This window comes from Neovison vison, chromosome 7 (genome assembly GCF_020171115.1).
Source record: "Neovison vison isolate M4711 chromosome 7, ASM_NN_V1, whole genome shotgun sequence".
In the NCBI taxonomy this organism is placed as follows: Eukaryota; Metazoa; Chordata; class Mammalia; order Carnivora; family Mustelidae; genus Neogale; species Neogale vison.
The window spans coordinates 93,034,986-93,062,834 of NC_058097.1; the positions used below are offsets into that span (position 1 = coordinate 93,034,986).

The window sequence follows — 27,849 nt, forward strand, 5'->3', positions numbered from 1 at the left end:
GCAAGCAAGGAAGCTAGTGTTAAAACCATAGACAAGCCCCAAGAACCAGAGAGGAAGGTTCTCTTACAGAGAAAGTTGGGAGGGCTGTTACGAAGAAAAAGTCCACTGGAGTAAACCAAGGGTTTGAAGTATAATGGTTTTTCATTGGTTGGGCTGGTGGAACTGGGGAGAGAACCCTTCTTCCTCCTGCTGGAATAAGACAGTAGCTAAAGCACCATAGACTTGCAAGGGGAGTCTCTCTCTGCTGCGTCTACAAATGATACTCTGGCATGGAAGCTCAAGCTTCTGATTTCCTTTTATTAACTCTCATAGTAATAACACAAGCTGTAAATCAACAATGGATTGATTGGACATATTTTATTGTTAGTTAAGTCTACCTGGGTTTCCCTAATAAGGAGAAAGACGTAAGGTCTTCAAGGTTTCAAGCTAATTTCTCTTCTTTCAAGGAGGCGTTGAATGCTCAACCCTCTAGCAGGAAAAAATATTCTGACCTTATCTGTACTCCAAATTGGTGCAATAGTCCTACCTGTTTGTTACCTTAGCTTTGTAACTCCCAAGTCACTTACCTTTTGAAGCTTGGGTTGGCACCTGCAAAACAGAGATGTGGTATCTTACAAGGTCCTTTATGGCCAGTAATCACGAGAGCAGCATTTACGAAGCCCGGCTTAGTATTGTTTATTTCTATACATCATCACCTTGCCCAGAACAGGCTATTATCATTATTTCAGACGTAAAGTTCTGTGATTCTGAGTAACCAGTTCATATCCGCCTCGTTGGAGCCATCAAGTAGCTACTGACTGGAACAGGGGCTTGCACGTTTCCTCCTACTGTCCTTCCCACGCATCCCACAGCCTCACCGAGCTCCCCAGCAGCTTCTGTAGATTTGGGGGAGGAACATTATATCTTAGATACAGTGCATACAGCACTTTCCCAGTTCTGGATTCCCGACAGGGGTGGGGGGAGTTTTTCCCGTGTCAGAACGTGTCCATTCTGTACCTGACGAGGACACAAGGAATCATTCCAGAGCTGCCGTAATTACAAAAATCCCGCGCCTCTAGGTAGGCTTGCCACACTGGGCGGTGTCTCAGGAAACAGAAAGTACGGTTGGGGCGGTCCTGGGAGATGACGTACTTCCGGTGCGTGGCAGGTCTGGAGACGCGGAGGGGGGGCCCGAGGTGGGCGAGGCGCTGCTGAAGAAGGCCTTGGGAGCTGGCCCGGAGGTTGAGGCGGGAGTTTAGGCGGGGGGCAGGGCGTCCTGACCATCCCGGGCGGCAGCCGGTAGAGTGGCGGTGTTTGCGGCCAGCGGCGTCAGTAGCTACTGCGGTGCCTTCGCTGTCTCCTCAGCGGCTCCAGCCCCAGCCGCCCTTCCAGCCCTACCTGTCGCCGCTGGCGCTGCCGCCCGACGCGCAGGCCGCCGCCAGCCGGGGAACCCATGAGGGCGCGGGCCCTGCCGCCGCGTTCGCGGCGTCGCCATCGTCCGAGAGAGTCCCGAGCCGGCGCGGGCATGGCCGCGGCATGAGTGCCGAGCCGGAGCCGGAGGACCAGGCGGCGTCGGAGCCTGCGGCGGGAGCCATGCCAGAGAAGCGCCCGGGCGAGCAGACCGCCGGCGGCGTCTCGGTGAGCGCGGGCGTGGGTTCCGGCCGCGGTGCTCAGCCGGAGGCCCCGGGTCAGGGGAGCCTGGGCGGGGCCCGGGCGCTGGGCTGCGGGGTGCGGGCAGGGTCCTGCGTCCCCCGCGGTTTGGACAGACATGGAGCGTCGGCTTTGGCTCCGGCTCTCAGAAAGCCCGTCCTTTCCGGGGTTGGCCATTGGATTCCTCACCACTGGGCTTTCCCAGCGCCGCTGCTGGCCACACCGAACTCGAGGGGGTTATTGTTTCAAAGAGCGCTAGACACAGGGCCCCGAGTACAAATAATGTAGTTCTTTCAAGAATTTCCAGACGTGTGCCTGGCGATGAGATTTCCGTGGTGTGTTTCCTGGCCGAGCCTGCATGGACGTGTAGGGGCTTCAACCGGGAATTTGGCTGTGGAGGCTGGGCAGCACCTCCGCTGCTTCTTCCTCCTCCCCGCGGTTGCGCCGTTGCAGGGCAGGATCTCGCAGCCAGCTGCTGAGGCCAGGGCCCGGCTGCGGAGCGTGCGAAGGCCGGGCTCGCGCCCCAGTTTTATGCCAAGTTCAGGCGGCTTCCAAGCCCTGACCTAAGTGGCCCAGATTCGGCAGAGCAGGCTTTGTTAGTGGCGCTTTGGTTTGCTGTGGTGGAATACTTAGCAGAGAGAGCCAGTCATTTCTTAAAGACTTTTGGAGGCGGGGGAGTGTATTTAGGACAGGAAATACAGAAGCCTTACAGTGACTAGAAACTAACACAAAGAAAACTAGAAATTTTAGGAAAATTAAGTGTATGCAGTTGGCTTCACATTTGAACTTAGGTCTTTGTATTTACTTTTAAAAAACGCTACATGATTCTTCCTTGGTGAGGTGAGTCTCCATTAGGAGAATTGGGACGGTGGATGAAGTAGGAGCAGTAAGTAGAACGGAGCCAGAAGAGCGGGTTTCTCATCCTGGTTCTCTAGACAAGGTCTCGACACAACCCTGACACTCAGTGTCTCCTCTGTAGCAGGAGAGCTTAGGAATGTTGAGGGACCCTCCTTGCTCAAGTGAACTCTAGTTTTTGAAAAAGCATTAGGAGTTCCTCGTTCCAAAGACAAGAGTTCCATAGAGAGTTTTGTGTTCGAGGGAAGGAAATTCCAGAGAATTAGTTTTTCTCGTTTTGTTTTTGGTTATTTAAAAAGTAGACTTGTCATCTCCCCCCCACCCCCAAACTAAACCAAACTGCCAGGTCCTCCTCCTGTCTTTGAATTGATAGACCGTAATTACTAACCAGAGGCAACACCAGTAACGTGAGAGGTAGACTCCTTCATCCCTTGCCATGCTTACAACTTCCAGTACGTTACCAAGTCTAGGTAATTCTACGAGACGCAGATTTTAGTTTTTTTTTTTAATATTTTTATTTATTTATTTGTTTATTTGATAGAGAGAGATCACAAGTAGGTAGAAGGCAGGCAGTGAGACGGGGGAAGCAGGCTCCCCGCTGAGAGGCGGCTCCAGCCCCGAGCCCGATGTGGGGCTCGATCCCAGAACCCTAAGATCATGACCTGAGCTGAAGGCAGAGGCTTAAACCACTGAGCCACCCAGGCGCCCCAGATTTTAGGTTTTTATTCTCTGCATCCCTATGGTTCATTTCCTCAGCATTTTGTGCTTAGACTTATTTGGGGGACCCTTGCTTACCTCACATTGGTCTGCTGTCCACGGTGTTGATCAGTGTGATCTAACATGTAAATGTGATAATTACTGCTGTCCTGAAATTTTTTCATTGGCTCCCTTGGTTTATTAGATAGAAAAATAACCTGGCAGGTTGAAGCGTTATAGCATAGTGATTAGGTGAGCATGCTTGGAATCCCAGTTCCCACCTTTTATTACCTGCATAACTTTGGGCAAGTTACATAATATCTCCGAATTAATAATAGTATTTACCACAGAGGATTGTGAGGGTTACTGCAACCCTCCACCTAGTAAGTTCTCAATAAATATTAGCTGTTTTAAAGATTTTATTTATTTATTTGACAGACACAGATCACAAGTCGGCAGAGAGGCAGGCAGAGAGAGCGGGAGGTGGGGGGAGCAGGCTCCCTGCCGAGCAGAGAGCCAGATGTGGGGCTAGATCCCAGGACCCTGGAATCATGACCTGAGGGGAAGGCAGAGGTTTTAACCCACTGAGCCACCAAGGCGCCCCAATTCTCATTATTTTTGGCATGAATGATTGGTCAGTATGTATAGGTGATCCCTGCCAGTCACTTACTAAAAATTAAAGTTCCTAATTTTACGTGCTTAGAGCTAGAACTTTTTTTTTAAAGATTTTATCTATTTATTTGACAGAGAGAGAGAGAGATCACAAGTAGGCAGAGAGAGAGGAAGGGAAGCAGGCTCCCTGCTTAGCAGAGAGCCCGATGTGGGGCTCGATCCCAGGACCCTGGGATCATGACCTGAGCCGAAGGCAGAGGCTTTAACCCACCGAGCCATCCAGGTGCCCCTAGAGCTAGAACTTTTGAGGGATGATTACTCAAGGACCCTTAGACACACTATTCCTTGATTCCTTTTCCTGTGGACCCTGATGCTAATATGATAATTTGGGCACAAGTACATTCCTGCCCAGTCTTTCCTGGTCTCTGAGGGTGCATGGAGTCAGTATTGATAAAATGCAGCAGATACGGACCGAGTTTTCTGACGCTGTACTTGTGAAATGATTAGCACGGGCAGGTGGCACATTTCAGACCCTGGTGCTTTTTGGAATGTGTGGTGGCTGGGAAGGCAAATGAATGCCTTTAATCACATAGGTTCATATTGTATCCTGGCAACCTAAAGTATGCGTCTTTCCTGCTTGCACTTTCTGTCTGGTATCACTTCCAGGAGCTATGTTCTGCAGCCTCCATGACTTGATTTCATTTTAATGTATTGGAATTTCCTTAAAGCTTGATTCCAGTGATACTCATTATTTCAGATTCTTAGAAGCTAATAATTGTGGGGGAGACTGCCCATACACAGGGAATCTGCTGACAGCTTTTCAACCTTGTTTGGCAAAGAGATTTATTGACCAGGAGACTGGCAGAGAAATCTATTGATCTGAGTAATAAAAGGGAATCAAGTATTTACTTCAAGAGATCATTGCCTTGTAGAAAACAGATATGTGTTTAGCAAACAAGTTCTTGTTTTATTATTTCCTCTTTGCTCTATCCTTTCCTAATCATGTGTGTACAAACAACTTGAGATGTTTTATCAGAATTGTTTGCATTATCATTAAATGTATACTTTCCATTATACTTAACCTTCATAGCCAGGTAAGGGGAAAGTTTTTTTTGGCATCATTTACCCATGAACATCTGATGAAAATTAAGAATTTGCTACGGAGAAAACACAACCACGTTTAGCATACTATTTCAGGATGTTCTTGGACTCCAGAAGCCAATGCTTAGAAATGGGTTAAGAATTCTGTTATGAGGTCTCCTCAGGATCAATGTTGTTCTGGTGACATTTGCTGTCTCTTAAGTTGATTTTCCCAAGACTGTTTCCGAAGGTTTTCTATAAAGGTTAATTTTGATTTTTGAGAACAAGAATATTATTTATTATGTAGGCAAATGGAAATAATACTCAAGAGCAGCTTCAGGTAAAAAAATGCTAAAATGACTATGTTATGTTTATAAAAAGATAAAAGGGGATCTAGGGACATTGGGAAAATTATTTCAGTTGTTTCTTGACACTGTTAGGGACCAGTACGATCATTTCAGTAATAGTACTGGCACATTGGCATAGCAACCTCTCTTCAGTAAATTATGGCAGATAAGGGGAGAAACTGAAAGCACTTGTGAGTAGTAGATACATTGCAATTTAGAAAAGCAAATACCTGGTGCTTTCATAGAAACATTTACTGTATTTTGTATTTAGAATTATGTAAATTTCTAATTAGCTCAGTATCATCACAGTTAGCCTTTGTCGTAACACAGACTTATCCTTGCAGTTATGTTGTTCTTAGGTCTCGTATAGGCAGGATTTTGTAGATCTTGCTTCTTAGGGTATTTGAGCATCCTTTCCACCATTTCTCTCACTAGATTAAGTCTTTGAAGGTAGGGACTACAGCTGTGTTTCTTTTAATCTGAAATAGTCTTTAAGGAGATGATCAATAAATGTTAATAAAGAAGTCAGTCTAGCTTGAAGCCAGTTTTTTGGCTTGTCAATGACATAAGCTTGTCTTACTTTTTTTTTTTCTCCTCTTGTCATTTATATAATATGCTTTGGCCTTATAAAACAAGTTGGGGAGTTCTAATTTCTTTTCTCTGAAGGTTTTGTGTAATACTCATAAAATAATTGAAGAACTTTATGGTTTTTAGGCTGGGGTAATGTAGTAATCTAGGTTTTCTATTTGATTTTTCTTTTCCTGTTTTATTAGTAAGTTGTATTTTGTTAGGAATTTGTCCATTTCACCTTCAGATTAACTGGCATGAAGTCGTTCCTAATAGCCTCTTAGGCTTTTTCAAACTACTCTAAGATCCTTACTGTTTTTATTGCTGATGCTGGTAGTTTTCACATCATCTTACAATTTTTTAATAAAAATTTTATTTATTTATTTGACAGAGATAGAGAGCACAAGTAGGCAGAGTAGCAGGGAGAGGGAGAAGAAGGCTCTCTGCTGAGCAAGGAGCCCAATGCGGGGCTCAATCCCTGCACCCTGGGATCCTGACCCAAGCTGAAGGCAGCCGCTTCACTGACTGAGCCACCAAGGCACCCCTTCGACTCATCTTTACAAAAAATAATAGTAATTCTCCAGTGTATCTGGGTAATGATCAGTTTTGCAAATGATGATAATTTTGTGTCTTCTGTATTGCTATGTTGTATGAGCTAGAATATCCAGGAAAAGGTTCAGTAGCAATGGTAGAAGTAAAAAGGTAAAACTTTCTCTTCGTAACAGAAATAGATGAAAAATTCAGTGAAAAAATTCATTGTTAAGTATGGTGTAAACTATATGTATGAGAGAAATATGTTTTATTACCTGACAGAAGCATCTTTTTATTTCTCATTCTCTCTTTTTTTAATGCATCCTCCTCCTTCTTTCCCCCTCTTTATTCCTTTTTGCCTCGCTCCCCACTTGCTTCCAGTTCAGTGTCTCATAGAACCTTCACAAGTAGGCTACAAAGTTTGAGATGTGCCCTGGAGAAAGACATTGTGGCATGTAAGGGCATTGCTTTAGGAGAATTGGAGACAAATTTGTCATCAGTACCTGCAATCAACTCTAATAAATAATCTGCTAAAACATAGAACATCTGCGAAATTGTGTCTGCTTCTGCCTAGCTCCCTGACTTTTTAATACATAGTTTTATATTTGCTTATATTCCTAAAATAGCTTTATTGAAATAAAATTGACATAGTAAAAACTATGTTTAGAGTGTATAGGTTTGTGTTTTGACATATGGATACACTTGTAAAATCATTACCACAGTCAAAATAGTGAATATATCACTCCCAGAAGTTTCCTTGTGCCCATTTTACATCCTTTCTCTCCACCTACTCTGTAGGCAAGCATTTATGTACTTTCTTTCTTATTTTTTTTTAAGATTTTATTTATTTATTTGACAGACAGAGATCACAAGTAGGCAGAGAGGCAGGCAGAGAGAGGAGGAAGCAGGCTCACCGCTGAGCAGAGAGCCCGATGCGGGGCTCGATCCCAGGACCCTGAGATCATGACCCGAGCCGAAGGCAGCGGCCTAACCCACTGAGCCACCCAGGCGCCCCCATTTATCTACTTTCTGTCCCTATATTTTACTTTTAATTTTTTGGCATATGCTCTTTTTGGTTTGGCTTTTTTTCCCCTCAACATAAATTGAGATTTATCCGTATTGTATATAAATCAGTGCATTCTTTTTTTGTTGCTGAGTAGTATTCCATTGCCGAGATGTGCCACAATTTGTCCATTCAGCATTGATGAACATTTGGTTTATCACCAGGTTTTGGCTAGTATAAATAAAGTTGCCGTGAGCATTTGTCTACCAATCTTTGTATGGGATATACTTTTATCAGAATGGAATGGATGAATCATAGAAACAATACATAGGTGTACTGTTTAACTTTTTAAGAAGATTGCCAAACTCTCCTCTAAAGTGATTGTACAGTTTTATGTTGTCACTAGCTCTGTGAGGGCTCCACTTCATCCACATCCTCAACACTTAGCTTTATTTTTTTTTTTATTTTATTTAATTATTTGACAGAGATCCCAAGTAGGCAGGGAGGCAGGCAGGGGGCGGAAGGGAAGCAGGCCCTCTGCTGAGCAGAGAGCCCAGTGTGGGGCTCGACCCCAGGACCCTGGGATTGTGATCTGAGCTAATGGCAGAGGCTTTAACCCAATGAACTACCCAGGCGCCCCTCAACAGTTAATTTTAGCCCATGTAATAGGTCTGCAGTGTATCTTACTGTGTTTTTAATTTGGATGTCCCTGTGGCTTATGATGTTCAACATCTCTCTGTAAGTTTACTTGCCATCTTTATATCTTCTTGTTGAAGTGTCTGCTTAAGTCTAGCCTATTTTTTGTTGTTGTTGTTAGGTTATTATCTTAAAATTGCTTTTGGAGAGTTCTTCATATATTTGGGATGTAAGTCCTTTATTAAATATATGCTTTGCAAAAATTTTCTTCCAAGCTGTGCTTCTGGAAGAACAGAGTTTTTAATTTTCATGAAATTTAATTTATTTATTTGTTCTTTCATGGATGGTGTTTTTGGTTTCACATCTAAGAAGTGCTTGTTTCCTGTGTTTTTAGAAGTTTTTTAGATTTTTACAATTAGGTTTATGACCATTTTGAATTAGTTTAAAATATGGTGCAGTGTGGTTGGAAGTTCTTATTTTGTGTATGGATAACTGATTGTTGCGTGCTTTGTTGAAGAGGTTTTTTTTTGTTTTGTTTTAAGATTTTATTTATTTGAAAGAGAGAGCCTGTGGTGGGGAGGGGTAGAGAGAGGGAAAAGGAGAGAGAGAATCTCAAGGTGACTCAGTGCTGAGCACAGATCCTGATTTGGTGCTCAGTCCCAAAACCCCGAGATCCTGACCTGAGCTAAAACTAAGATTCCAATATTTACCCAACTGAGCCACATACACCCCCTGAAAAGAACTTTTTTTCCACTAAATTGTCTTTGCACTTTATTGGAAATTCACTTTCAGTTGTCCATATATGTGTCAGTCTATTATGGATTCTCTGTTTCATCTATTTATCATTATATCAGTACCACTTAATCTGTATTACTGGAGGTACCTAATACTTGAAACAAATATTGTAAGGCTTCCAACTTTGTTTTCTTTTAAAATTATTTTGACTATTCTAGGTCCTTTACATTTTAGAAGTATAGAATCAGATTATTGACTAATACCAAAAAAACCCAAAAACCTGCTTGTATTTTCATTGGTATTTTGTTGACTCTGCTGATCAGTTTGGGAAGAATTGAAGACAACATTGAGTCTCCTCATCCATGAATGAGGTGCTGCTCCATTTATTTTAGGTCTTTTAAATTTCCCACCTGTATTGTAGTTTTCAGTATATAGCTCTTTCACGTCATTTGTCAGATTTTACCGTAGTTCATATTTTTTGATGCTATTGTACATACCAGTGTAAATGTATTAAAAATGTGAACTCTTAAAAAATTCAGATTTATAGTTGTTTGTTGCCAGTATATTGAAATACAGTTGATTTAAGAAATTCTCTTAACATTGCGATATATTGCAATATTGACTATTTTAACCTTTTTTTTTTTTTAAAGTGGGTTCCACTCTGGGCCCAGTGTGGGGCTTGAACTCACAAACCTGAGATCAAGACCTGAGCTGAGGTCAAGAGTTGGATAGTTGGAAGCTTAACTCACTGAACTATCCAGGTGCCACTGTGCCCTTTTTTAAAAAATTTATTTACTTATTTGAGAGAGTGAGCAAGAGAGCATGAGCAGATGGAGAGTAAAGACAGAGAGGAAGAAGCAGGCTCCACACTGAGCAAGGGATCTCAACCCCAGGACCATGGGATCTTGATAAGAGCCAAAGGCAGACAGCTAACAGACTGAGCCACTCCGGTGCCCCAATGCCTTAACCATTTTTAAGCATGCAGTTTAGTAGTGTTAAATATATTTATATTATTGGGAAACCAATCTCTAGAACTTTTTCAGTTTGTAAAATTAACTTCTATGTCCATTACATGGCATTTACCCTGTCCTCTATTCCCTAATAACCACCTTTCTGCTTTCATTTACTTTAAATTTGCCTACTCTAGATACCTCATATAAGTGGAATCACAGTCTTTTGTGACACTCAGCATAATAGCCTCACTGTTGTTGTTGACACATGTTGAAATATGTTATCTTTAAGATTGTTGAAGACTGGGGTGCCTGGGTGGCACAGTGGGTTAAAGCCTCTGCCTTTGGCTCAGGTCATGATCCCAGGATCGGGCTCTCTGCTCCGCAGGTAGCCTGCTTCCTTCTCTCTCTGCCTGCCTCTCTGCCTGTTTGTGATCTCTGTCAAATAAATAAATAAAATCTTAAAAAAAAAAGATTGTTGAAGACTGGTAGTGTGACTCAGAATTTCCTTCAAGACTGAATAGTATTCCAGTTTATGTGTATACTGCGTTCTGTTTCTGCAGTTATCTGTTGAGTGTTTCATTGCTTCTAGGTGGTGGTGGTGGTGGTGATGATTTGACTATTGTGAATAATGCTTTTGTGAACATGATTGTAGAAATAAATTTCTCTTTGAGATCCTGCTTTCAGTTCTTTTGGAGACCTACCTAGAAGTGGAATCACTGGATTATTGCATAATTCCATTTTTAATTTTTTTAAAAAATTTTATTTATTTATTTGACAGAGATCACAAGTAGGCAGAGAGGCAGGTGAGGGGGTGGTGGGGAAGTTGGCTCTGTGCAGAGCAGAGAGCTTGATGTGGGACTCCATCCCAGGACCCTGGGATCATGACCTGAGCCCAAGGCAGAGGCTTTATTTAACTCACTGAGCCACCCAGCTGCCCCTCCATTTTTAATTTTTGAGGCACCACCATGCTGTTTCCCTTTGTGGCTGCACCATTTTAAATTCCTACCAACACTACACAAGGATTCCAGTATCTCTACATCCCCACCAACATCTGTCATTTTCTGGTTTTCATTTTGTTTTGGAGAGTAACCATCCTGATGAATGTGAGGTGGTATCTCATTTTGATTTTGCATTTCACTTATTAGTGATTTTGATCATCTTTTCATATGTTCATTAGCCATTTTATAGTCTTTTGCTTTTTTTTTAAAGATTTTATTTATTTATTTGACAGAGAAAGAGATCACAAGTAGGCAGAGAGTCAGGCAGAGAGAGAAGGGGAAGCAGGCTCTCTGCTTAGCAGAGAGCCCGATGCCGGGCTCGATCCCAGGACACTGAGATCATGACCTGAGCTGAAGGCAGTGGCTTAATCCACTGAGCCACCCAGGCGCCCCTTGCTTTTTTTTTTTTTTTTTTAATTGGGTTGTTACTGTTGTTATTTTGAGTTATTGGGGTTCTTGATAAATTCTGCAAATTATCGTCTTATTAGACAACATGTGTTGCAAATATTTTCTCCATAGGTTGCCTTTTCACTCAGTTGATTGTATCTTTGGATGTGCAGAAGTTTTAAATTTTGGTAACATCCAGCTTACCTGTTTTTACTTTTGTTGTCTCTGTTTTTTGGTGTCATATCAATATATCATAGTCAAATCCAGTGTTAAAAGCTTTCCCCTTATGTCATTTTGTAGGAGTTTTAGGTCTTTTTTTTTTAAGATTTTATTTATTTATTTGACAGGGAGAGAGAGAGAGCACAAGCAGGGGAGCAGCAGACAGAGAGAGAGGGAGAAGCAGCAAGCTCCCTTCTGAGCAAGGAGCTCGATACGGGCTCCATCCCAGGACCCTGGGATCATGACCTGAGCCAAAGGCAGATGCTTAACCAACTGAGTCACGCAGGTGCCCAAGAGTTTTATGTCTTACATTTCCGGTTTTGGTGTATTTTAAAAGTTTATGATTTTGATGAAGCCCAATATCTTCTTTTTCTTTAGTTGCTGTGGAGCCATGTCTAAGAATCTATAACTAAATTCAAGATTTACCTCTGTTTTCTTCCAGAAGCTTTGTGGCTTTAGGTTAGATCATTTATCTGGTCTGAGTTAACTTTTGTATATGGGGTAAGGTAGAATTCCAGCTTTATTCTTTATATGTGGAAATTCAGTTGTTTCAGCATCATTTGTTGAAGAAACTGTTATTTCCCTTTTGAATGGATTTGGCACTTTTGCCAAAAATCAGCAGAACATAGATGTATGGGTTTATTTGTGGAAACTCAGTGCTAGTCAGTTAGTGTATATGACAGCCCCTCTCTCTTCTGCTCTCATGTGGGCAAGTCACTGATGTTTGCTGTGTACTGTGATCTTTGAGTTGGGGATCATGTTTGGGACAAATGGGAGTAACTTTCAACCATATCTTTTTCCAATTGAAGGCAGATGGCCTGATTCACAAAAGCCTGATGCTCTAGTTCATCTGATGTTTTCAGGTCATGTTGAGAAAGCAAGTGAGGGATTAGTGGAGATTGTTCTTTTGTCCAGGTACACACTGAACCAGGCCAGACTCCTTAGTGTGGGAAAGGCAAGGGGGTGGATAAGTAAAGGGCTGCACCTGGCCTGAGGAACTGTCTAAATTTGGCTCCTGTCACCTCTTCCTTAGGTTGCCGCAGTCCGTGCTACTTGTCATATATATGTGCTGTTTCTACTTGTGGAGAACTTTGGGCTCTCTAAGAAAGGTAGTTTAAATAATAAAGTGGTTAGTAGCATACACTCTGGAGGTAAATGTGTGGGTGGAACACCAGCCTAGGCACTTAGTAACTGTGTGAAATGGGCTAGTTACTTGAATTCTCTGCATCTGAGTTTTGTCACCTATAAAAAGGGAATAAAGTATAATTTAGGATACTTTTTGCCTTAGTATAGCTTAGGATTTTTTGTGGTAGCTCTTTAGAGTGTTTAGAATTTAAAATTTTATTTTAATTTTTAATTAAAAATTTTATATTCTATGAAATGGTAGCAGGGATAGTATCTTCTGTTGATACCATTGCCCCCAGCATCTAGCTGACATAATAGACCTCAACAGATGTATGTTAGTGAATTAACCACTTAGAATTGAATGTTTTCATTCTTTTTTTATGAAGATTTCATTTATTTATTTGACACAGAGATCACAAGTAGGCAGAGAGGCAGAGAGAGGGGGAAGCAGGCTCCCTGCTGAGCAGAGAGCCCAATGCAGGGCTCCATCCTAGGACCCCTGGACCAAGACCCGAGCTGAAGGCAGAGGCTTTAACCCACTGAGCCACCGAGGTGCCCCGAATGTTTTCATTCTTAAAGAAGATTGATATAGGTAGAAATACTTACAAAAGCAGTCCTTGGCATCTTGGTTTGCTTTAAGTCAGGTGGTGTTGGCAAATTAGAGAGTTTGAAAAGTTGAGTTAGGGGCGCCTGGGTGGCTCAGCGGGTTAAGCCGCTGCCTTCGGCTCGGGTCATGAACTCCGAGTCCTCGGATCGAGCCCCACATCGGGCTCTCTGTTCAGCAGGGAGCCTGCTTCCTCCTCTCTCTCTCTCTGCCTGCTTGTGATCTCTCTTAATAAATCTCTCTCAAATAAATAAATAAAATCTTTAAAAAAAAAAAAGAAAAGTTGAGTTAAAAGAAGTTATCTTACAAATGTTTAATAAATGCTTAGTTTATCCAACATCATAGTCATTGTATTTATTCAGCTATTTAATGTGGTGCTGAGAAAATTTTCATAATTTTTGTAGAAAAGTTATTTAATCTGAAGAAGCAACAAAATTGCTTTTCTTACTGGGATTCCAGTATTAGGAGGAAGAAAGCAAAATGTTCAAGTATAATTATTTGTTTTAAAATTATTTGTGTTCTTCATCTTTGTGTTTATATTTTGAAAGATTTCTGATAAGGAATTTATTTTTGATGGAGCAAGAAGTACTAAGTGTCTAAATTTTTAAAATACTAAGAGCTTATAGTGAAACAAACATCTAAATGCCTTCATTACTACTGAAGAGATGACTTTGAATCTTATGGGGTTCCAGTTCCAGTTTTCAATTAAAATGTATTTTAAAATCATTTTCTGCTTAGAAGTACAATGGAACCAACAGTTTACAGTTACAGTCTTAGTTCCTTAGCTTACCCATTAAAATCAAACTAAAATACTTCATTTTTAATAGCTTAACATTGTTCATGGTGTAATGATACACTTGATAATAATGGAATTTTTTTTATTGTATTTGATGGGAGGTACAGGAATTTTGTGCTTATTTTGACAGTATAATATCACCAAAGACCCGAGTGGGCTCATCCATTCATATACTCTGCTCTTCCCAGGGTGCCAGTTTTTGATCTTTAGGATTGACCACATTTGGTCTCCAGTTGACTGTCGTTGCTAAGTATCACATGCTTACACAACAGCGCCCTCACACTGGAAACAGTAATGTTTTGATATATGTCCCTAGAAGAGTGAAGGAAAGTCCTTAAACCCCCTGACGTATTTCCCCTCATATCTCACTGGCCAGAATTGGGTGATACAGTTCATTCCTATTTTAAGTCATTGAATTATCCTGGTCAAGTTGGCTCATCAAGATTGAGCTACGGACCTGAAAAGTTCTCAAGCCTGTAGTGGCAGGAGTGACTACGTTCTCTTTCCGCACACAGTTGCTAAATCTGAACACAGTTGGGAATTTGTTAACAAATATGTCTTGGGTGGTATGGGAAGTCAGCTTTTTCTGTCACAAAACCTGTTACCTGCTGAGTTCAGGGTACGTTTAGAGAAGTACTGTTGAGATCCTTGCCTTTGAGAGGTGTTGTGTAGTATAGGAGAGAGAATAGTTATGTGTGGCAAAGAGGCTATAGGGATTTGGTGGGGAAGCACCCGCCTCTGCTCAGGGTAGTTAAGAAATGTCAGCAGCTTCTCAGATACTTTATCAGGTTACTGATATTTATAAACTCCCCTTCGTATTCCACTTACATTGGGGCCAGCAAACTTTCTTGTGTTAAGAATCTGATGTAAACATAGCTTTGGAGTAATTTTGGAAATCATGAACTGTGAGTCCTTCCACTGTACTACTTTTTTTCAAGGTTGTTTTGACCCTTCTGGGTTGTTTACATTTCTGTGTGAAGTGTAGGATTATCTCATCACGTTCTGTAATAAAAGACTGCTGGGATTTTGATATGGATTGCATTGAATATGTAGATCCATTCTTGGAGAATTATATTAACAATTTTCTTTAAAGATTTTTATTTGTTTATTGACAGAGAGATCACAAGTAGACAGAGAGGCAGGCAGAGAGGGAGAAATAGGCTCCCTGCTGAGCAGAGAGCCGGATTCGAGACTCAGTCCCAGAACCCTAGGATCATGACCTGAGCTGAAGGCAGAGGTTTAGCCCACTGAGCCACCCAGGCACCCTATATTAACAATATTAAATATTCTGATTCATGGGCATGGAATACCTGTATATTTATTTCAACTTTATTTTGTTTCAGTATACAACTTTAACTCTTTGTTAAACTATTCCTAGGTTTTTTATGCTGTTGTAAGTGGAATTGTTCTATCAATTAAAAAAAAATCTGATGGTAAATATTTTAGGTTTTGCAACTGTTCAGCTCTGCCAGTGTAGCACAAAAGCAGCCTTCGACATGCTTAAATGAATGAGCATTGCTAAATTTCAGTAGAACAATTTACAAAAACTGATGGTAGATTTAGACTGTGGGCTATAGTTTGCCAGCCCCTGCTCTAATATTTCCTGTACTCTTTCCTTTCCTCCTTCAGGATGCTTTTGGTATTCTTGTCCATTTATTTTTTAAAACTTTATGTTAGTGTAGTTTAGACTTACAGAACAATTGCAAAGATTATATAGACAGATTTCATAAACCCCACACCCATTTCCTTCTATCATTAGCATCTTAATTAATATGGTATATTTATAAAAATTAGTGAACCAATGTCCATACTTTACCATTATCTAAAGTCCACACTTTGTTTATTCATATTTTCTTGGTCTTTACTGAATGCCCTTTTTCTGTTCCAGTATTTCATTACATTTAGTTGTCATGTCTCCTTAAGTTCTTCTGGGCTGTGGTAGTTTCACACACTTTACTTGTTTTTGATGACCCTCACAGTTTTCATGAGTCCTGGTTGGACATATTGTAGGATATCCCTCAGATGGGATTCATTGGATGTTTTCCTCAATACTAGGGTGAGATTATGGGCTTGGGGGAGGAAGCCCAGAAAAATGAAGTGCCATTTTCAATACATTATATGAAGGATTACGCATCGGGGTCTCTGCTCAGCAGGGAGCCTGCTTCCTCCTCTCTCTGTGCCTGCCTCTCTGCCTGTCAAATAAATAAATAAAAGCTTTAAAAAAAATCACTGTTGATGTTAACATTTTCCCTGAGGTAGTGTTTTTCACCTTTCTTTATAAAGTTACTCTTTCCCCCTCTTTCTATATTCACTCTTTGGAGGAAAGTATGTGCACCCCACATTCGAAGAATGGGAAGTTATGCCTCACTTTCTTGAGTGCAGAGTACCTATGTAAATTATTTGGGGTTCTCTGCTTAGGAGTTTTGTCTGTTTTCCCCTATTTGTTTACTATGTCATCTTTTTAGTATAAACATACTTGTTTTACAATTTGAGTTATAATCCAAAACAGCTTTATTTTGTTGCTCATACTGCTCCAGCTTTAGCCATTGGGAGCTCTTTGACATATCCCCATGTTTTTGTTGTTTTCTTAGGTTTTGTGTATTTGTTGTTAGTTGTTATTGTTGTTGTTTTAGCACTTACATTCTGGCACTACAAGATATTCCCAGTTCCTCTTGTATATTTCCTGCCTTAGTCCTAAAATTAACCATTTCTCCAAGGAGCCCTGGCTCCTTTGTTGGAAAATTGTATTTGAAACCAAGACCTGGGTACCAGATACTTAAAGTGCTGTTGGGCTGCCAGAGTGTCATTACTTTTAGGTTCTCAGGTGACAGGTCAAGGAAAATATATGTGTGAATATTAGTCTGTGTATATACATATATCTATAAATATTTCTATATGTGCCTGTCTGTATCGGTGTGAAGCTAGAATAAGTTCATAATGATATCCATATCTAATCTGTTATCACATGGCTCATTCTATCTCTCCCCCTTTGTTTATTTATAACCTTCCACTCAGGCAGTGAAAAAAGTAACTCCCACCATTTGCCATCCGTTTACTTAATTGTTCAGTTCCAGGACACTGGTTTCAGAATTGTTATCTCTACCCCTGTGGGGAACACATTTTTCAGTTAGAGTACAGTGCTTATGTGAAGTTTCTTTTGCCTTCAATCTAACAGACTCTACTCATTCCTAATGTTACTTAGATCACAAACTTTCCCCCTGCTCTCTCCAGTGAAGTTGATTCATACATTCCTAATACAGTTAGCTCTTTGTCACATTCTGCAGTCGAGGCTGAGATTCTCTGACCTCTAAATATTTTTTTAAATTAACATGTATTAAGGTTCACTCTTTGCATTCTGAAAGTCTGTGGGTTTTGATACAAATACACAGTGCCACTTATCTACCATTACAGTGTTACATGTAAGTTTCGCTGCGTGAAAAAGTCCCATGTGGTTCAACTGTTTAACTTACCCTTCCACCAGTAGCAACCACTGATCTGTTTACCACCTCCATAGTTGTACCTAAATGGAATCATATACCATATAGCCTTCCAGACTTGCTTCTTTTCACTTAGCAGTATGCATTTAAATTCTGTTCTCCAGCAATTGCATGGACTGCATAAGTGACATGTTGGGCATCTTCTCATATAGTTAATTTCTGTATCATTTTTGGTTAGGAATCTATTCAGATTCCTCTCTCCCAACCTCATTTTATAATTCGGGGATTTATTAAGTCATTTAACAAGAAATCTGATGGAAAGACAGTTTTGGGATTGGCTCATTTAGCATATAAGCAGTATAATCAAGAACCCGGGTACTTTGTGTTTTCTGTGTATTGACTTGTCTGGCTCTTGTGGTCTCAAGGTGGCTGTCATAGTTCCAGCCTTCATGAAGTCCAGAGGCAGCCAAGAGACTGCCTGTTTCTGTATCTTTCTCTCATCCTTTTTACCATTGCATTTTTTAAAAAGATTTTATTTATTTATTTGACACAGAGAGATCACAAGTAGGCAGAGAGGCAGGCAGAGAGAGAGAGAGAGAGAGAGAGAGAATATCAGGCTCCCTGCTGAGCAGAGAGCCCAATTCGGGACTCGATCCCAGGACCCTGAGATCATGACCTGAGCCGAAGGCAGAGGCTCAACCCACTGAGCCACCTAGGCGCCCCTACTATTGCATTTTTTAATTGAGATATAGTCACATAAAATTTACTAGATTCAAGTGTACTATTCATTTATTTTAGTATATTCACAAGTTTTTGCAACTGTCACCACTGTCAGAACATTTTCATCTCCCCAAAATGAAACCCAGTACCCATTAGTAATCGTTCTTCATTTTCCCCTACTCTCAAACCTTGGCGACCACTAATCTGCTCCCTCCCTTTGGAATTGTATAATCTGGGCATTTCACTTAAATGGAATCATACTATAGTGTTGCCTTTCCTCCTGGCTTTTCTTACTTAGCATTATGTTTTCAATGTTCATCCATGTTGTAGCATGCATTGATACTTCATTCTTTTTTACGGCTGAATAATATTGCTTTGTATGAATATACCACTTTTTGTTTATTCATTCATCAGTTGGTAGACATTTGAGTTGTTTCCACATTTTGTTACTGTGAATACTGCTGTATGAACATTTGTTGATGAGTTTCTGTATGAATATATATTTTTAGTTGTCTTAGGTATTGGAGTACAATCGCTGGTAATTATATGGTAACTGTTCATAATTTTGAGGAATTGCCAAACTATTTTCCACAGTGGTTGTACATTTTATATTCCCAACAATTCTGTATGAGGACTGTTTAAATCCTCATGAGTGCTTATTACTATATTTCTTAAATATCCATTCTGGTGGTTCTGAAGTGGTACATCACTGGTTTTGATATTCATTGCCCTTGTGGCTAATGATGTTGAACATCTTTTCATGTGTTTATTGATCACTTGTGTATCTTCTTTCAAGGAATGTTTCTTTATACAAGCTCTTTGCCCATTTTTAAATTGGGTTACTTGTTACTTTATAAGTGAGTAAGAGCTCTTATAAGAAAGAGCTCTTGATTCAAGTCCCTTATCAGGTATGAGTTTTGCAAATAGTTTATTCCACTCTATGGCTTGTCTTTTGTTCTTTGAGCAGTGTTTTTCACAGTGTAAGTTTTTAATTTATGCAGTCCAACATATTAATTTTTTTTTATTTTGGCGTGGATAGTGAGATTAGTGCTTTATATACAAACTCATGAAGCTAAGGGCCCTTCTTTTAGCTCTGTGATCTATTTGAGTTTCTTTTTTAAAAATTTTTGGTAAAATAAACATAACTAAAAATTCACCATTTTAGCCATTTAAGTACATTACGGTTCAGTGGCATTTAAGTACATTAACATTGTTGTGCAACCATTACCCATTGTCCTTCTCCAGAGCTTCATCATTTGAAACTGAACTCTCTACCCATTGAACAGTAACTCATCATTTCCCTTTCTCTCTAGCCTCTGATAATCACCATTCTACTTTCTGTCTCTTTGAATCTCTACATCCTTGCCAACACTTGCTGTTTTCAGGTTTTTAAATTTTTTTTTCTTTATAATCGTAGCCATCCTAATGACCATGAGGTACTATCATTGTTGTTTAACTTTGCATTTCCCTAGTGATAAGTGATGTGGAGCATCTTTTCATGTATTTTTTTTTGTCCTTTGCCCATTTTTGCATCTATTTGGTTTATAAGAGGTTTTTTTTTTTTAAGAGGTTTTTTTTAAAAGATTTTATTAATTTATTTGACAGACAGATCACAAGTAGGCAGAGAAGCAATCAGAGAGAAGGGGGGAAGCCGACTCGCCGCTGAGCAGAGAGCCCGATGCGGGGCTCGATCCCAGGACCCTGAGACCATGACCCGAGCCGAAGGCAGAGGCCTTAACCCACTGAGCCACCCAGGCGCCCCTGTAGGAGTTTTTTAAAACATATAATCTGGGTATTCCTCATTGGATATATGACTTGTAAATATTTCTTCCATTCTCTGGGTTCCCTTTTCAGTCTGCTGATAATGCCCCATGATGCACAAAAGTTTCTTTTTTTTTTTTTTAAGATATTTATTTATTTATTTAACAGACCACAAGTAGGCAGAGAGGCAGGCAGGTAGAGAGAGGAGGAAGCAGGCTCCCCACTGAGGAGAGAGCCCGATGCGGGGCTCGATCCCAGTACCCTGGGATCATGACCTGAGCCGAAGGCAGAGGCTTTAACCCACTGAGCCACCCAGGTGCCCCCAAAAGTTTCTTTTTGATTAATCAGATTATCTATTTTTTTTCTTTTGTTGCCCTTTTTTTCTTTATGGCATTGAGGAAAGCATTGTCAAATCCAATGTCATGAAACTTCCCTCCTGTGTTTTCTTCCAAGAGTTTATAGTTTTAGCTTTTACATTTAGTGCTTTGATACATTTTGAATTCAATTTTTGTACATGATGTGAGGTTAGGCCCAGCTTTATTATTTTGCTTATGAATATCCAGTGTTCCCAACACCATGTGTTGAAGAGACTATTCTCCATTGAATGGTCTTAGGACTCTTGTTGCAAATCATTCGGCTGTTACACGGTGTTTTTTTCTGTACTCTTATTACTATATTCGATTGGTCTTTAATGTCTGTTTTTATGCTAGTACCATAACTGTTTTGATAAACTTTGTAGTATGCTTTAAATGCATGAAATGTGAGTACTGGAGGTTTTTTTTTTTTATTGTTTTGGCTGTTATTTCGGGGTCACTTGAGATTCCATATGAATTATAGAATGAGTTTTCCCTTTTTTGCAAAAATTGTAATTGGGATTTTTTGTAGGGATGACATTGAATCCATAGATCATTTAGGGCCATTCACATCTAGACAACATTAAGTTTCCTGATTCATGAACATAGAGTATCTTTCCGTTTATTTTTGTCTTCTTAATTCCTTTCAGCAATGTTTTGTCGTTTTCAATGTTAAAGTATTTTGCCTGCCTGGTTCATTTTTCTTGTAAAAGGAATCGTTTTCGTAATTTCCTTTTCAGATTGTTCATTGTTAGGGTATAGAAATGCAACTGAGTGGTGCCTGGGTGGCTCAGTCAGTTAAGTGGCTGCCTTCTGCTCAGGTGGAAATGTCAGGGTCATGGGATCTAGCCTTTCTGCAGGCTCCGTGCTCAGCAGGGAGCCTGCTCCTCTTCTACTCCCACCCCCACCCCCGCCTTGCACCCTCCCCATTCGTGCAGGCTGTCTCTCAAACAAAGATATTAAAATCTTTAAAGAAAGGTGCAACTGATATTTGCATGTTGATTTTTTTTTTTGGTCCTGCAAGTTTGCTGAATTCATTTTTAGCTCTAATTTTTTTTTAAATAAACTTGAGGGTTTTCTATGTGTAAGATGATGGCATCCCCAAACAGAAATGATTTTACTTCTTCCTTTCCAGTTTGGATGCTTTTTTTTTTTCCCATATGTAATTACTGTGCCTAGAACTCCCACTACTATGATGTATAAAATTGTGTTGAAAGCAGGAATCCTTTCCATGTTCTGATCTTTTTTTTTAAGATTTTATTTATTTATTTGACAGAGAGAGATCACAAGTAGACAGAGAGGCAGGCAGAAAGAGAGGAGGAAGCAGGCTCCCCGCTGAGCAGAGAGCCCGATGTGGGGCTCGATCCCAGGACCCCGAGATCATGACCTGAGCCGAAGGCAGCGGCTTAACCTACTGAGCCACCCAGGCGCCCCTCCATGTTCTGATCTTAAAGGAAAAGTTTTTTCAGCCTTTCACTATTGACTTTGATGTTAGGTGTGGATTTTTCATATGTGGCATTTATCATTTTGAGATAATTTCCTTTTATCGTTTTTAAGATTTTTTTTTTATCATGAAAGGCTCTTGAGTTTGTGAGATGCTTTTTCTGCATCAGTGGAGATAATCATGTATTTTTCCCCTCTTCATTTTAATGTGATGGTGTTCTGTTGATTGATTTTCATATGTGAACTTTTCTTAATTCCAGGAATAAATCTCACTTGGCCATGGTATTAGAGAGAGCCCTTTTAGCAGGTTGCTGAATTTATTTTGTTAGTATTGTGTTAAGGATTTTTGTATCATTAGCATAAAGAAAATTAATCTGTAGTTGTCTTTTCTTGTAGCATCTTCTTTTCTTCGGTACAGGTAAATGCTGTCTTCATAAAATGTGTTAGGAAGTGTTTCTTCTTTTTTGAGAAGTCTTTGAGAGTGATTGATTTTAATTCTGCTTTAAATGTTTGGTAGAATTTTCCTGATGAAGCCATGAGGTCCAGGACTTTTCTTTGTTGAGTAGTTTTTGATCACTGATCCAATTCCCTTACTAGTTCTAGATATATTCAGATAGCCCATTTCTTAATGATTCAGTCTTATTAGTAGGTTGGGTGTTTCTAGAAATCTGTCCATTTCATCTAGTTTACCTAATTCATTGGCTACAGTTGCTCATAATACTCTCTTATAACCTCCCGTTTATTTCCTATTTTAGTGATTTAAATGTTCCCCCTGTTTTCATGGTCACTTTCCCTGTTTGGATAGTTTGATGATTCTCTGTTGCTTTTCTGTTCAGTATTGCATTTATTTCTGCTCTAACCCTTTATTATTTCTTTCCTTTTTCTTGCCTTGGTTGGTTTTGCTTTTCTAGTTTCTTACAGTGAAAAGTTAGGTTATTGATAGCAGATCTTTTTTTTTTCTTAAATAATAAGGCATGTACAGCTATAAAATTCCCTGTAACCACTGCTTTAAAACAGCATTCAACAAACTTTGATATGTTTTCTCATTTTTGTTCATCCGAAAGTTGTGATCTTCTTGTGATTCCTTATTTGACCTATGGTTGTTTAGGTGTGTACTGTTTAATACCCACATATTTGTGAATTTTCCATATTTTTTTATGTTACTGATTTCTAGTTTCATTACATTGTGGTCCAGAGAATGTAGTTTATATGATTTCAATCTTTTTAATTTATTTAGACTTGTTTTATGGTATTTCTGTGTACATATGAGAAGAGTATACTGCTGTAGTTGGGTGGAGTGTTCAGTAAATGTTAAGTCTAGTTAGTGTAGTGTTACTAAAATAGCCTATTTTACTTCCTTGTTGATCTTCTAATTGTTCTATTCATTATTAGAAGTGGGTATGGAAGTCTCCAATTATTATTATTGAATTGTATATTTGTGCCTTTTATTTATTTATTTTTAAAGATTTTTATTTATTTATTTGACGGACAGAGATCACAAGCAGGCAGAGAGGCAGGCAGAGAGAGAGAGAGGAGAAAGCAGGCTCCCTGCTGAGCAGAGAGCCTGACGTGGGGCTCTACATGACCTGAGCCGAAGGCAGAGGCTTTAACCCACTGAGCCACCCAGGCTCCCTGTGCCTTTTATTTTTAAAGGGTATGAGTGCCAGTGGGTGAGGGAGCATGAATAATTTGTTACATAATATAAATATCTTTCATATTGACTATACAGACGTCCTGTAAGTCAACATGAAAGATTCATTCTCCATTGAAAAGATATGCAGAGCAATGAACAATTTGTAGGCATATACAGCTTTCTAAAAAACACAGGAAGTTCTGTTTCACTTGTAATCACAGAAATGCAAAAGAAAATGATATAACCATTAAGTCTAATTAGCAAAAAGTATGTAGTCTTAGAATATGGGGAGATTCAGATATTGTATTGCATTTTATTTTATTCTCAAACATTGTTACTGATACTATAAGTTACTCTTTTTTTTTTTTTTTGTAAAGATTGTATTTATTGGGTGCCTGGGTGGCTCAGTGGGATAAGCTTCTGCCTTCTGCTCAGGCCATGATCTTAGGGTCCTGGGATCCAGTCCCCCATCGGGCTCTCTGCTTGGCAGGGAGTCTGCTTCCTCCTCTCTCTCTCTCTGTCTGCCTCTCTGCCTACTTGTGATTTCTGTCTGTCAAATAAATAAAAATCTTAAAAAAACATAAAGGTTGTATTTATTTATTTGAGAGAGAGAGCATGAGAGGGGAGAATGTCAGAAGGGGAAGCTGACTCCCCACAGAGCTAGAACCCCAATGCGATGTGGGACTTGATCCCAGGATTTTGGGATAATGACCTGAGCCTAAGGCAGTTGCTCAACCACCTGAACCACCCAGGTGCCCCTGTAGGTGACTCTTTAAACTTTTTTTTTTGGCAACCTCTTTGAAGCTTTTTAGTTTTCTTCCGTTTTGTTATGAATACTCCCCCATATTCATCACCCTACTTCAATAGTTAAAAACACACAAGACCAATCTTATTTTATCTGCGTTTTCATTAAACTGGTCCTCACATACCAGCTAAATTGAATCCAAGCTTTGTGTTTGTTTCATTTTGGCAAGAATACTTTATAAGTGGTCTATTTCTCGTGTGTTGCATCATACATCAAATAACCTTTGACTCTATGATTTAATTGATCAGGTTTCAGGTCTTATCAGCTTGATTATTCCCTTATAAAGTGCCTCATCAGCTTTTACCTCAAGGTTTTAACAGCTAATGGTTGTTGCCTAGATGGACTATATTAGATTACAAAGTGGCAGGATTTTAAGTTAATCATTCTGTCATTCATTATCAAAAATTTTTTTTATTTTTTTTTTATTTGACAGAGATCACAAGTAGGCAGAGAGGCAGGTGGGAGTGGGGAAGCAGGCTCCCTGCTGAGCAGAGAGCCCGATGCGGGATTCTATCTCAGGACCCTGGGATCATGACCTTAGCTGAAGGCAGAGGCTTTAACCCACCGAGCCACCCAGGTGCCCTATTATCAATTTAAAAAAAGAAAAAAAAACTTTTCTTAGTCAAATATTTGGTTATGCTAAGATGCAGAAAAGCAGGATAAATGCTTTCTTTTTCCCTCTCCTTCGTATTTAGCAGTTCTCAGAATAATGGATTAGTTTTCTGGCATCCTCCAAAGATCTCTGGACTTGGAAATTTGAACACATATAATAATGTTTTAATCAATGGCAGACATTACTCTCTTTACTCAGTCTTTGCCCAGTGGGAGTTAACTTCAGGTTGGCTCCTGAATCCTTTCAGTATGACTGTAGTCTTCAATAACATCTTCGCTTTTGGCAATGTAAGTTCCAGAGTCAATTGTATTTTTTTTTTTGTTAAGAGAGAGATCACAAGTAGGCGAGAGGCAGGCAGAGAGAGAGGAAGGGAAGCAGGCTCCCTGCTAAGCAGAGAGCCCAATGTGGTACTCAATCCCAGGACCCTGAGATCATGACCTGAGCTGAAGGCAGCGGCCTAACCCACTGAGCCACCCAGGCACCCCTCAATTGTATTTTTTACCCCAAATCTGGAATTATCTATTTGTCCAAAAAGTCCTATTTTTTTTCAAAGTGGGAAATGATATTGAAGACCACAGTCTTGGACCCTGGGGCGGGGGGTGGTATTCACTCCTGAAGGGTTGCTCTTTTTTTTTCCTAGGTCTTTTCAGTGCCTCAAACTAGAAAATTCTAACTTTTTCATTAAGGTAATGCAGATCATAATGTGTATATATTTTTTTAAAGATTTTATTTACTTATTTGTCAGAGAGAGAGAGAGCCAGAGCGAGCACAGGCAGAGTGGCAGACAGAGTCAGAGGGAGAAGCAGGCTCCCTGTGGAGCAAGGAGCCCGATGTGGGACTCGATCCCAGGACGCTGGGATCATGACCTGAGCCGAAGGCAGCTGCTTAGCCAACTGAGCCACCCAGGCGTCCCAATGTGCATATTTTTTTAAACCAAATTTAGAATTTCAGATTTTTACTATTTTGATTTAATATTTTATCTTATCTCTTACAATGAAAATCTCGTTCCCTAGTGACAATAGCATGGTAACTTATTATATTCTACTTACACTTGAAAGTTTCAAAAAATAAAAAGTGTTATTACTACCAACATGATTGCTTAAAACAGTTTAAAATTTCATTTTCTTTTACCCTTAGGATATAGCTTCTAAGAAAATTCATTCAAATTCTGTGTTTTAAAGCAACTAAACCACAACTCTTGATACATGGGTAGGTTTACGAATTTAATTTGGATTTGATTTTGTTTTAGAATTAGCTGAAGCAGTTCCCTGGTTCCAAAGTTAAATGTATGAACCAACATAAGAAATCTAGCTTCCATCCTGTCACTTTCATTCCCTTCTCTCCTTCCTGTATGTAATTGCTTGGGTGCTTACTTTTCGTGACCTCTTGTGTTTTGTTCACTCAAATAAATGTGTGTGCAAACGTATTCATACTCTTCAGCCCTCTCTCACGTGAAAAAGGTACTAACATTGCACATTATTCTATACCTTGCTTTTTTGGTGTTTTATTTGTTTGGCAGCAGTAGTGTTCCCATAGCCTTGTGCACATGACACTTCATATTTCTGCCATATTGTCTGTGTAAGAAATCACTACAGTGGGGTTATTGCTTCAGAGGATAAATATATAAGTAATTTGGCTAAATATTGCCACATTGTTCCATTTCTCATCCCTTTAGCAGTGTAAGATCATATTGTCAAACTTCTGAAATTTTTACCGTTCTAATAGTGAGGAATTAGATGAGTATGGCTTGATTTTCCATTTTTCTTGTAATAAAGTTGTTGAAGGGCTGTTCTATGAACTGTTAATATCTCTTACCCATCTTTTTGTTGGGTTGTTAGTCTTCTTGATTTTTCTAGAAACACTTTAAATGTTAGAGCTGTTAGCTGATTAGCTGACATAGTAAGTTAAAGTAGTTTTTTCACTCACAGTTTGTACAGCTTTTTTTTTAAAGATTTTATTTATTTAGAGAGTGTGCATGAGCAGGCTGAGAGGCAGAGGGAGAGAGAGAATCTCAAGCGGCCTCTGTGCTGATTGTGGAGCTGTATGTGGGGCTCAGTTTCACTACCCTGAGATCATGACTGGAGCCAAAACCAAGAATCTAATGTTTAATCTACTGAACCCTCCAGGTGCCCCTGTACAGCTTTTTGATTACAGTTGGTTGAATTTTATTTATTTACTTATTTATTTATTTAAGATTTTATTTATTTATTTGACAGAGAGAAATCACAAGTACACAGAGAGGCAGGCAGAGAGGAAGGGAAGCAGGCCCCCTGCTGAGCAGAGAGCCCGATGCGGGACTCGATCCCAGGACCCTGAGACCACGACCCAAGCCAAAGGCAGCAGCTTAACCCACTGAGCCACCCAGGCACCCCAGTTGGTTGAATTTTAATTATAATTTGATTACAGTTGAATAAAAAAGAAAGTGGTATATCCACATAATGGAATATTATTTGGCCATAAAATTGAATGATGAACATGGATGATTCTTAAAAATATGCTAAATGGATGAAGCAAGGCAAAGTAGGCCACATGCTGGATGATTCCATTTATATATGATTCTAGAATAGGCAAATCCATAGAGACAGAAAGTATGTTAGTCATTGCTAGGAAATGGGGTGAGGGGAGATTGGGGCGTGACTGCTCTTAGATATGAGGTTTCTTTTTGGGGTAATGAAAATATTCCAGAATTAGATAGTGGTAGTAATTTTACAACCTTGTGAATATACTAATAAACACTGTATGCTTGGAAATGGCTAATTTAATGGAATGTGATTTATAGCTCAAGGAAAAAATTAAAAATGCATATCATCACTCTAATCATGAGAACATTAAACAAATTCAAATGGGAGGGCATTCTACACAATAACTGGTAAAGAGTATACCAGTGGTCCTCAAAAGTGTCAGGATCATGAAAGTAAAAAATAAAAGTCTTAGTAGCTATCTCAGGTTGGAAAAACCCAAGGAAACATGAGAACAAAATGCAGTGCTAAATCCTGGATTAGATCCTAAACCAGGAAAAAGAAAAGATGAGTGAGAAAAATGGTGACATTCAAATAACATATAAATTAGCTTAAAGTAGAATAGCAATGTTAACATTTAGATTTGGATAATTGTACTGTAGTTATCTAAGACATTAGTATTTGGGGAAGTTTGGTGAAGGATATACTGGAACCCTGTACTGGTTTTGTAACTTTTCTGTGGGTTTTAAATTGTTTAAAAAAATAGAGTGGGTGACTCGGTTGAGCATCTGAGTCTTAGTTTTGGCTCAGGTCATCAGGGTCTTTCTCCCTCCGCGCCCCCCCCCCCGCCCC

At 39.7% G+C, this 27,849-nt stretch overlaps 1 protein-coding gene across 1 annotated transcript in view; it reads left to right on the forward strand.

Moving 5' to 3' along the window:
* The first annotated feature begins 1,122 nt into the window (after positions 1–1,122).
* Positions 1,123–27,849, forward strand: part of LOC122913426 — a 72,178-nt gene continuing 45,451 nt past the window's right edge. Inside the window, exons 1-2 of the mRNA XM_044260165.1 lie at positions 1,123–1,136; positions 1,197–1,617. Coding sequence (XP_044116100.1) covers positions 1,123–1,136; positions 1,197–1,617 — 435 coding nt within the window. The remainder of the gene's footprint in view (positions 1,137–1,196; positions 1,618–27,849) is intronic.